Source organism: Anguilla anguilla, chromosome 1, assembly GCF_013347855.1.
Source record: "Anguilla anguilla isolate fAngAng1 chromosome 1, fAngAng1.pri, whole genome shotgun sequence".
Taxonomy (NCBI): domain Eukaryota; kingdom Metazoa; phylum Chordata; class Actinopteri; order Anguilliformes; family Anguillidae; genus Anguilla; species Anguilla anguilla.
In genome coordinates this window covers 23,692,249-23,704,350 of record NC_049201.1, presented here as the reverse complement: position 1 = coordinate 23,704,350, position 12,102 = coordinate 23,692,249, and the positions used below count along the sequence as shown (strand labels likewise).

The following is a 12,102-nucleotide window of genomic DNA, read 5'->3' as shown; positions in this document are numbered from 1 at the left end:
AGAAGGAATTAAAATGCTGCATGGGTTCTAAAATCAGCAGATTAAATAATGCCTGGGGTCTTAAAGCAAAAGCAACAGAGATTAAATGATGCCTGGGTTCTAAAAAGAGCCAAGATTAAATAATGCTTGGGTTCTAAAAGGAGCAGCGCTTATATAATGTGCATGGGTTCTAAAAAGAGAGGAGGAGGAGGAGGGTGAGTCATGGCAAAGTCCTAAAAAGAAGAAAGAGTGAACAATAGTTTGCTTCTGAAAAGAGAGGAGAGGAGAGAGTGAATAGCGGTGAATGATGGCTGGGCTCTGAAAGGAGGAGACTGAGAGGAAACCTACCTTTTCTTACCGTCTCTTTTGGCAGTCTTCTGCAGCGTGGATCTCCTGCGCTGGTAGTCGTTGTTGAAGTCATTGTACCTGGCAGTGTGTTCTTTGATCATGTCCGTGGTTCGCTTGTGCTGCTTTTTAGTCAGCTCCTTCATTTCTTTGTACTGCCTCCTCTGCTCCCTCACGAACGCCTTCTGCCTCTTCAGCTCCTCGATCGACAGAGCCTCCACCTCTGAGAACGCAAGGCCAAACGAACCTCAACCCCGAGAGGCCGGAAGACACTGCTCACAAAGGCCTGCTGGGTGGCGTATTCGGCGAAAGCTAGCGCCTGGTAAGTGAACACGCCCGTGACTACGGTCGGGAGTCCTGATGCATAATGCCCCAGAAGGGAGGGTGCAAGTCAGGGTTCTCCCGCATCATTGCGCAAGAGCCTTTCCCCTGCAGTGGCTAAAGAAAGAGTTCCAAAAGTTTCTCCAAGTTTCTCTGTGTCTCCATAGAGCAGTCGTATCTGACCCTGTTCCTGGAGATCTCCAGTCCTGTAGGTTTTTACTCGAACCCTGACAAAGCACACTTCATTCAACAGCTAGAGATCTTGGTGAACTGCTAATTAGTAGAGTCAAGGCTGATTTATACTTCTGCAGAGTACACGTAAAAGGTAGTCTGTATAGGGGTGGCGTGGATTATGTGGCATGTGCGAAAGTTGGGGACCATGTCCGTGCTGATGTCATACAGCCTCCCCAAGAATTTAAATGGCCGTATCTGCCCACATACGATTGGTGGATAAACACCAAACATCACTCCACATGGTCACATGAGGTCACTTGTATAGTTCAGGAACTTTAAACCAACAACCTGCACCTGTACAAGGTGCCGCACAAGTATAAATGCTCTGCCCATTCTCAAATGTCACAGAAGTATAAAACAGCCCTCAGACATCCCAAATTAGGCTTGAAATGAATGAACCAAAAGGACAATACATCGCCAGGAACATGGTTGGTTACCACTGCCATAGAGAAACCCTATCTAGTTCAAGGGGTCATTGTTGGCCAAATTGCTTTCCCACTTTTCACATCTGCCACAGAGGGTTCCCGAAAGAACTACAAATGGTTCCCCTATGGAGAAAAGCCAAGGAGCTATTTTCTCTGAGAGTGTGGGTTGAAGGGGCAGCTGCCGTCTGTCTGCTCAGCTCCGTATGGAGCACGATCCTCCCACACAAGGACTGTGCAGCGTAGCTACAGAACTGTATAGATAGTAACTTCTGACTGGCAGCACATGCTTCAGAATAGCAGTCTGCACTCACCTGAACCGATGGAAGACCTGGCAGGGCTGGGAGGGGGAGTCTACATAATATGACTGGGCCGTCCAAAACAGGGGCAAAGAGAAAAACAACCAGATGCAAACTGAGGGAAATACATTTAGTATATGCATAGTCCTGGGAAGACCTTTGATATTCTGCTCTGCCATGCAGTCCAAGGGTGCCTTCTCCACCAGTGGGGGCGCTGGAGAGCGATGAAATGTGGACCCCTAACTGACTGAACCCTCCCGTACCCAGGATGATGCAACTGCAAACTGCGCATTGCCCTGTGGACCTGCCGGCCACAGTCGGCACCAGCGGGACCCGGATTCGATTTGAGACCGGTGCTCATCCACGCGCTACGGTGTGGTGCTTTAACTGAATAAGCCACCCAGCAGTTCACACATTTCTTCCTGTTCATGTCATGACTGTTGAATTATTTCAATATTCAAACAAGTCAATTTTACACTGCGGTTGAATTCCCCTTATAGCCCTTGACATTTGCTCAAATAAGATCACACACACTGGGATATTTACACACCAGTTCACTGACCTGTGAGAACGCTCTGCACGATATCTTCTGTTTTGACAGCTGGCTTCACTGATCCTGAAACCACACAGACACGTACACACACACACAGACACACACGCATACGTCTTCGGGAATGGCCTTGTGACCAATTTCTAATTTAAATCCATATGTGCAACCTGAATACAAAATAAAGGCTCTTATTTTACACCGCACACAGAATGAAGGCACTCTTACTCCATTTTAAACAAATGTCACTGAATAAAGGTAAAAAGAAATGGAGAAAGGAGAAAATCAAAAGCACAGCGCAGTTCCACTTTAACAAATGCTATTTTATAACACAAACAATACGAAATAGAAACCATTCAGCTACAGTGCCTCTGCTTGGCATTCACCACCTGCAAACCTCCTACTGAATGAAGCATTGAGCCAAGGTACTGTGCACTCTTTTAAAGGCTTTCTTTTTATTTGTCTGAGAATAAATGAAAAGAAAATGTCAGATCATTTTATTTACTGCTTTCTCAGCTGGATGCTATTGATCCCTCAGAGAGTAAACAACTGCATTCATGCACTAAGGAATTGGAAAATGGAGTCAGAGGTCCCTGACAGGCAGATGCTTGGGGTGGAGTTTCAGGTCTCAGACTGACAGGAGTCTGGTCGGAGGAGCTAGACATTTCTGACTGACATAAACAGAGGTGGAGATAGAGTTCTCCAACAGACTTGGGGGTAGAGTTATGGGCCTCGGACAGACATAGGAGTTTTCTGCAAAGAGTTTGAGGTGAAAGATGTACCTGTTGGCTGGGGCTGGTGAGTCACCTGAGACTGCGGTTTGGGGGTGATGCAGGGGACGTGGCTCACCCCGTTCTCTGAAGGGGCAGGTTTGGGGTCATTTGTGGGTTCAGATGGTAGGTCTGCCCCAGTCTCCACCTGAAATCCAAACACTAGAATCATAATACTGACACCACAAATTTAGTCAGGAAGCAGTGCAAACAGCTAACAAGCCTGATAGCTACCTACTTATCCTGTAAGTGAAGTAGCTGTCTTCTCAATTAAGGGGCTAAGCAAAACATAATCAGCCAGCTTACTTCCCAAATGCAACCTATTGAAAGAAATCCAAATAAATATGTATTCCTCTAGGAACCCACATCTTTGCTGATGACTTCTTCTCCTTCTTCCAGAGTCAGCGCTGCCAGCTGATTAGCTCTCTGCTCCATCAGGTTGACATATCTGATTGGGTTGGACAGGGCCTCGATCACATCTAATCCCACAGAAAGAAAACACACAACATGGTGTCACAACAGCCTTTCCTCCAAAAGATGCAATGCAGAGTGGACTCAGGAAAACCACTGATATTAATGAGAAATGCCAGGGACAGAAACAGATCTATTGCCAAACCATTAATTCCTATACAATACTGACAAGCAAATATTAATAACAGGGAAGATTAATATTTTTTGTTGAAACAACATGAGTAGGTTGAATTTACCTGCAAAGGTGTCTGGCACGTAGTCCTTCACTTCAATATAAACAAATAGAGCTGGTAGTGTGAGTGACTGGTTCTTTTCATTCCGGAGGCCAATGTAATGATATCCTAGAACAGAGGTAAACCATAAGCATTCACACCTGTGAGAGAATGGTGAGGCCTGAAAACTTTAACTGGGCTAACCGTACACAGTTCTTAAATGATCTCTTACAAAGTAAAACCTTGAACTCCCTTCTAGAAAGTTCTCTCACCTGGACGAATGGCAGACACTGGGATGATTCGATGTCCTATGAACTTCCCCCCTTCCTCAAATACAGCCATTCTCAGAGAGGCCAAAGTGGGCAGAACGACCTATAAAAATCAGAGATAGGTGGTCACCTACACACACACACACACACACACACACACGTGCACACACGTACTGGTTACTCACAAAGCTGCTCACACACTTTCACATCTATCACCTAAACACACACAGTCACAGATACACACATGCTCACATGCACATTTCCTCTCTCTCAGATATGTACTCACATACAAACACAGAGATTGGTGACTTACACACACACATATACACACAAATACTCAACACACACACACACACACACACACACAGTGCACTTTCACAGACACTTTACACAAATACACAGGATGATTATACAAGGACATTATTAATATTTCAGAGCAGTGGACTGGCACAGACTGAAAGGCACATTACTTGCCTTTTTGAAGACGATCGGCTCCTCATCCCACACTGGGTTGATGGCGTTTCCCTGTGAGGTTTTCGTTTTGAAAGCCTTTCGTCTGGTGTCCACCGGCAACCCAAACATGTCAACTTCCACATATGTGCCAACTTTCTTATCCGTCAGAAACTGCCCAGATATGATCTACATGCACACACAATATTAAATCAACAATTTCCCAGACATGACCTACACACAAGCAATATTAAATTAGAAACTGCCCAGACATGACCTACACACACACACAGTATTAAATCAGAAACTGCCCAGACATGACCTACACACACACACACAGTATTAAATCAGAAACTGGCCAGATATGACCTACACACACACACGCACAGTGTTAAACCAGAAACTTCCCAGATATTACCTACACACACACACAGTATTAAACCAGAAACTGCCCAGACATGACCTACACACACACAGTATTAAATCAGAAACTGCCCAGACATGAGCTGCACACACACATGCAGTATTAAATCAGAAACTGCCCCCAATATGACCTACACGCACGAAAAGTATTAAATCAGAAACTGCCCAGAAATGACCTACACGCACACACAGTATTACATCAGAAACTGCCCAGAAATGACCTACACGCACACACAGTATTACATCAGAAACTGCCCAGAAATGACCTACACGCACGCACAAAAAGTATTAAATCAGAAACTGCCCCAATATGACCTACACGCACAAAAAGTATTAAAACAGAAACTGCCCAGAAATGACCTACAAGCACGCACAGTATTACATCAGAAACTGCCCAGAAATGACCTACACGCACAAAAAGTATTAAATCAGAAACTGCCCCAATATGACCTACACGCACAAAAAGTATTAAATCAGAAACTGCCCCAATATGACCTACACGCACAAAAAGTATTAAATCAGAAACTGCCCAGAAATGACCTACACGCACGCACAGTATTAAATCAGAAACTGCCCCCAATATGACCTACATGCACACACACTATTAAATCAGAAACTGCCCCCAATATGACCTACATGCACACACAGTATTAAATCAGAAATTGCCCAGATATGATCCACACACACACACAGTATTACATCAGAAGCTGTACAAATAATATATGTACGGAGAGATATACAGAAGAAATTCACTGAGAGCCTGTCTTCATGCAGTGGGTTGGCGTACTATGTTAGCGATGTGCATAAGTCATGGTTCCTTTATAAATCGTTTTTATTTTTCCCTTTTAAATATACCCAGGAATGCATTTCTATAATAAATATTTTTTAAATGTCAAAATGTAAAAAAAAAGGTAAAATATAAATACTCACATTAGTCCAAGTCTAACAAAACACTGGCAAAAAAAAACTTTGTGATTGGTGCTTTGCGAGAACCAAAATGGGTGTGACTATGATGTACTGCCAAATTCTCCCTCCCTGTTTTGAAGATATTATGGTATAGGGAAGAGAATAAAAAACAAGTGTAGCTGAACTGTCTCCTTCTAGTGAAAATTCTCCTGTGTCCTGAAATATATTGTATTGTAGCTGCCATACCACTTGTTAGCCTTTTCTTGTCACTATACTGAAGCTAATCGGAGCTAAACCCGGTCTGTGATTGGGTGAAAAAACTACTGGGAAACCAAAGAACTGGTGCACCAATGGGGACCACTCTTCCCTCTGGACCAAATACAACACCTCAGCAGAGTGATGTGGTCACCTAACACAGTGTGGGTGTTAAAAATCCCAGTTTGCCTTTTGACAGCATATGGGCACTAATCCTGTTGTCCTGGTAAAATTCCCAGAAGCTCTTTGCAGTGGCATCAGTCAGAATTTAGTCACCCACATCTGATTGGCTACACAATCCCTTGAATTGCCCACCCACTTGATGATGGAGGAGGGAACAGACTCACCCTCACTGACAGTGTATTGGCTACAATCCCATCCACTGTGCTCTCGGTGAAGGGGTCAAAGTTCTTGTCTGGCCGGCGCATGAACTCGGGCTTGAGCCGGTATCCGCTTTTTCCGTTGTACTCATACATGCCCAGGTTTAACTGCATAGACAGGTCTGCAGAGGAGAGGGAAAACATTTCAACATGGCGTCCAACCTGATTCTTTTATTTGACTGAGGGATAGAGTTTTTGATTTAAAAAAAATAATAATATACTGTACTCTTCTGTTACCACTTTTTGGCCCACATATACAGAAAGAGCACTCAATGCAGCTGAAGTTCATGTACTTCTCTGATGGACTTGCCTGAGAGTCAGCTATACGATATTTTATACAATACACGATACAGTTCACTCAGAAGAGCTAGCGCTGATCGCAGGAGGACTGCACATCCCACTGGCAACGGCTGCCAAACTGCAGGGGGTGCTAATGCAAGTAACCCCAAGAACCTTAGCTACTCATGGTCATAGCAGTCTAATGGCATTGGCTAGACTCCATATGGAAATCTAAGCTACAGGGCCCTTATCAAATCGGCTATACGGGAGTTAAACATGGATTTATTTTGAGTAAATAGCACAGCCGACGGGTCCCTGATGGGTCAACGTGGTCGATGTCGTTCTCACCGATAGTTTGGAAGTTCAGAGCCACCAGCTGGCAACCAGCGTTCCAGAAGACCTGGGGCATGTAGTTGGAGGAGTCCACCCTGGTGCCTTTGGGATAGATTCGACTGAGCTGGAGCTTGTTGTACCTGGACGAAAGCCGTTAAGGACGAGAACCAGACGCAGCGAATCCCACAAATACTGAAGCCGAACCGAGGGACACTCCGAACCCGGTCTGCCGCGCTTTTATATTACGCTCATTTATTACACTCACTTATCCAAAGATACTAACAGGGTAAAAGAACGTAAGTGCATTCAGCCTGATTTATACGACCAATAGTGACGGAGCTGGCTAACAATGTTCCCAGGCCCAATGTTCCCTGTGTATATTTAAAATCGCTACAACATCAATCCAAGTTAAATATGTTAGCTGAGTACCAAAATACAAATCCTGATTTCATACACATTACATCCGCAGTATAACATAAAACCATAAAAATGCCATTAATGCAGTGGTAAGTAGTGCTCGGGGGCGGTGATGGGACGGGAGCCGAGGTGCAGCCTGAAGAGTCTTTGATATTACAGAAATAGCGGAAAAGCAGCAGAGCTCATAAAAGGATTCTCCACAAACTCCACGGGCGACTTCGTGAGCAGCTCCAGAGCCTTGGTCTCCACGTAGGACGACATCTGATAGCTGCGGTTTATTTCTGCAAAAGCGATAAAGTATTTATGCACATACTTTGTAGGTGCAGTTAAGATACTCAAGATTTCTTTTTTGTTTTAAAGCAGTGTGAGCGTGTGTGTGTGTGTGTGTGCGCGGCTGTCTGTTCCTGCGAGCGTGTATGCGCCGGTGGGTAACGGCTCACTTTTGGAGGCCTCAAAGGTGTGGAACTTGACTGGTTGAACGTAATTGACCAGGGTGGACATCTCCTCCGTGGCACAAGCTTCGCGCTCGGATGACCCCTGAACAACGAACACACAAAATGACTCATCTAAACAGTACATCTACAGCACACCACATATACACCAAATGCACAGCGTATCAAATGTACATACCGACAACACCTAAAGAAAATGCCTTCTGTCTTTGTGCCAAGGACATTTTTGTGCTGTAAATGTCAAATCATAAATAACATTAAGCTGTCAAGCTGTAAGCTGTCATTACGCTGTATGTTGAAAAGAGCACATCCATCAGTGTACAGAGAACCAGGTGAATACTGTGGCACTATCTCTAAAAATCTTTATAGATTTCAGTCACACATCCATGTTTCACTTTGTTGAAACCCAGTTTAACTGCATTATATAGTACTGACTGCTTTTTCTAACGAATCCTTGAATTCATAATTGGTCAAATACCTGTGCTGTTCATTTAACAATTTCTGATATTAGAACACTCACAGTGATACCTTGAGGATAAGGGTTGAGCTGGATTAAATTTTTGGACCAAAGAATGAGTGATCTAACTGAAAATCCCCCTTCCCTGAGGCTCCATGGACGGCTCTGCCCATGACGGCTCACCAGGGGTGGAGTTCCACAGATGTACACTAGAGGGCATGACTGCTACAGCCACATCGTTTTAGTATTGCTCTGGACAGAAGGATAATACAGCATCGAGTTCTGAATTATTGAACAAAATCTCAGAAATTACACCGGGTTTGAGTCTGTAACCTGATAATGAATGTTGCTATTGACACGTGATAATGTGTGAGCGCTGTAAGTGACAAGCAGTCATCAAATCATTAATCAGGTTTCCATTTCGGCTGACCTCATCCGAGGTCTTCTTGCAGTCGTCGTCTTCCTCATCATCTTCATCACTCTCTGCTTCCACTTCACCTACAGGTCAAAGGTCAGTTAAAATGGCAGCACTGCCGTCCAAGCTGTTCATGAAATATATGCTCTTTTATATACATGCAAAACAAATATTTTCATAATCAGCCTTAGAAAAAATCCAAATGAACACTTAGAACCCATTACCCTGTAAAATATTTCAACAAGTCTGGAAATTTTCAATGCTCTTTAAAAAGGACTGTAACTGTATCTATACCTAACAATGCCATAACAGCCATTTTATGATAATCTTAACTTTTTCTCCAATTTATTTTGTTTTTTTCTATCACTTCTTAAATTGGTATACTCAGTTTCTTGGTTTACTCCCTCAATTGTTCTTGAAGACAACATGACCACATATACATTAGTACAACATTACCATGCATTAACTAATCTTAGTTCATTTAAGCAAATGTTGGGTTTTATTCAACACAATTTTCCCTTAATGTGTTTCTGATTTTGCAAAATACTTTGCAAAATAAATAAATAAAACAGTAAAAAAACAAACACTACAAACATCTCAGCGGAGACAAACCTCCTCTATCATGAACAGAAATTAAACGATGATCATTTTGAAATGAGGGGCTAATGAAGTCTGTTAGAGACTAATCGTATTGTGGAATGTCTGTGACTCATGGCAACTCCTGATATTAGGAGATCCCACTCACATGCTCTGAGTCATCACTGAAAAAATTCAGCTCCCCTCTTATTTCCAGGTGACATTGAACAAATGTCTGAGTCAGACTACACACCCCCCAGTGGTGCTGACACTTCAAGAGATTAGAGCTGCGGTAAAATAAGGTGAGATGAGCAGTGAGAAGAGCAGAGAGATGATCAGTGATATGAGCAGTGATATAAGCAGTCATGAGCAGTGAGATGAGCAGCGATATGAGCAGTGATATTAGCAGAGAGATGAGTGGTGAGATGAGCAGTGAGATGAGCAGGTTTATGAGCAGTGATATGAGCAGTCATGAGCAGCGATATGAGCAGTGATATGAGTGGTGAGATGAGCAGTGAGATGAGTGGTGAGATTAGCAGCGATATGAATGGCGAGATGAGTGGTGAGATGAGTAGCAACATGAGCACTCATATGAGCAGAGAGATGAGCAGTGAGATGAACAGTGATACGAACAGTGATATGGGTAGTGAGATGAACAGTGATATGATTGGTGAGACAAGTGGTGAGTTGAGCGGTGGGATGAGCAGTGAGATGGGCAGTCATATGAGCAGAGAGATGAGCAGTCATATGAGCAGAGAAATGAGCAGCAATATGAGCAGTGAGATGAGCAGTGAGATGAGTGGTGATATGAGCAGTGAGATGAGCAGTGATATGAACAGTGAGATGAGCAGTGATATGAGTGACGAGATGAGCAGTGAGATGAGTGGTGAGATGAGCAGCAACATGAGCACTCATATGAGCAGAGAGATGAGCAGCGATATGAGCAGTGAGATGAGCAGTGATATGAACAGTGAAATGACCAGCGATATGAGCAGTGATATGAACAGTGATGTGAGCAGTGAGATCAGCAGTGATATGAACAGTGATATGGGCAGTGAGATGAACAGTGATATGATTGGTGAGACGAGTGGTGAGTTGAGCGGTGGGATGAGCAGTGAGATAGGAAGTCATGAGCAGAGCGATGAGCAGTCATATGAGCAGAGAAATGAGCAGCAATATGAGCAGTGATATGAGCAGTGAGATGAGTGGTGATATGAGCAGTGAGATGAGCAGTGGTATGAACAGTGAGATGAGCAGTGATATGAGTGGTGAGATGAGCAGTTATATGAGCAGTGGTAATATGAGCGTTGGTAAGGTAAACGGCAGTAAGATGATCTGGTATTTGGTGAGGTGGTATATAATAGCTGGAGTTTCTCAGAGAGAGGGGAACCTGTAACTCAGGCACAACCCTTCTTTGTCTCTCATGGGGAAAGTCCCTCTAAAAACCTGAATCACTCATAACACTACACTTCTGGCTAAGTTAGCACCAGCTAAAGCTCTCTTTCATATGAAATATGGACGCAAACTATTTGAAGATCGCCAAAATACCTCAACAGTGCACTTTCAGGTACCTCTGTACAAGTCCTTAGTTGCATTTCTCTAAACCTGAAGACGCTTCAGGATGTTTAAGGAGAATTGTAATACAATGAATAATTTATAAAATTTCATAAAGCTTCCCTGAGTAGGTTACCGTCAGAAAGTAGCTTAATAAAATATTAAGAAAACAGCTCTTCAGGGCATCAAAGAAATTGTTTACTGAATAATTACAAAAAGCACTTTGTAGGTTAATGTAAAAAAATGCATCTTACTGAATAATTAACAAAAAACTTCTGAGCAGTATAGGGGTAGAAATTTATCTCAAGTGAAAATCATCATGACACTCCTTTGCTAAAAAATATTGTTTTTAATAAGACACTGGAATAAATAATGCATACTTGACTCTGGTTTACAGAAATTATTTAGAGTATAGTGGCTAAACAAAATCAACACTGCACAACATACTATGTACCCAATGTATGTGAACATATATGATTGGACAGTGAAGGAAGCAACCACTGCCCCCTAGGGATTTCAAGAATTGTCATGTTAAACTATTGAGTTACAACTATGAAAACAGAGAATCTGCAGTTAAATAACAGTAAAGTAGGAGCACTTTTGCATGTGGTAGCCTTTGCCTCAGAAACCATTCTAAATTCATGATCACATTAAAACTTAAGAGATTAGGAGTCAGTGCAATTGTCCACTACAAGTAGAAATGAACACTAATATCACAAAAATATCACTTTTTTGGGTGTGTCCCTCAATTTTTCTGCATAATGTATTCCTTCAGTTTTAGAGGTTACAAAATTGGCTTGTGTGTCCTCGGCAACAACACATACAGTCAGCCGCCATTTTTCACTCTGCAAGCTATTGCCCACTGGAATACTGTACATTACAAAAAAAAGCCTCGGGCATCATCTATGAAACGTTTGTATGCAAGGATTTGATCCTACATTTAATAGCTTTGATCTCCAGAGTATGTGTACAAACCTTTCCTCGTGGCTATGCAGCTGTACTGCAGGCTCAACACATTTTTTCAGAGGAGAGAATATTTTTCCAATTCCTTCAGATGAATAGTCTGCTAGACCTAGGCTGTGTAGCACACTTCAGAGTTATTTTTGTAATAAGTATTGTGAGACACTATGTTTTGACCATTAACCAGGTATTACAGTGCAAGCCATTAACATTACCAAGGGCACACACCTTTATAAAAATAGAACAGCCTAATAATAATAATAATAAGCAATACCTTTGTGGTTTTAATATTTCAATGTGTAAATTTACACTACGTCATGATTAATATACAGAAATGTTATATTAGTCATATTGGGAGCAAGCACCAGGAGGCTTG

At 42.7% G+C, this 12,102-nt stretch overlaps 1 protein-coding gene across 4 annotated transcripts in view; it reads right to left on the bottom strand.

Moving 5' to 3' along the window:
- Nucleotides 1–12,102, bottom strand: part of LOC118229604 (1-phosphatidylinositol 4,5-bisphosphate phosphodiesterase beta-1) — a 70,554-nt gene that overhangs the window by 12,007 nt on the left and 46,445 nt on the right. For all 4 annotated transcript variants that reach the window (XR_004765698.1, XR_004765700.1, XM_035421723.1 and 1 more), the window contains exons 15-26: nt 8,652–8,719; nt 7,753–7,849; nt 7,509–7,593; nt 6,911–7,035; nt 6,251–6,405; nt 4,344–4,508; nt 3,873–3,972; nt 3,625–3,729; nt 3,284–3,396; nt 2,930–3,065; nt 2,163–2,216; nt 328–547 (exon numbers count right to left, since the gene is read on the bottom strand). Coding sequence is in view for 2 of the 4 variants with exons in the window: in XM_035421723.1 (XP_035277614.1) it covers nt 328–547; nt 2,163–2,216; nt 2,930–3,065; nt 3,284–3,396; nt 3,625–3,729; nt 3,873–3,972; nt 4,344–4,508; nt 6,251–6,405; nt 6,911–7,035; nt 7,509–7,593; nt 7,753–7,849; nt 8,652–8,719 (1,423 nt within the window). In the remaining 2 variants the exon portion in view is untranslated. The remainder of the gene's footprint in view (nt 1–327; nt 548–2,162; nt 2,217–2,929; nt 3,066–3,283; nt 3,397–3,624; nt 3,730–3,872; nt 3,973–4,343; nt 4,509–6,250; nt 6,406–6,910; nt 7,036–7,508; nt 7,594–7,752; nt 7,850–8,651; nt 8,720–12,102) is intronic.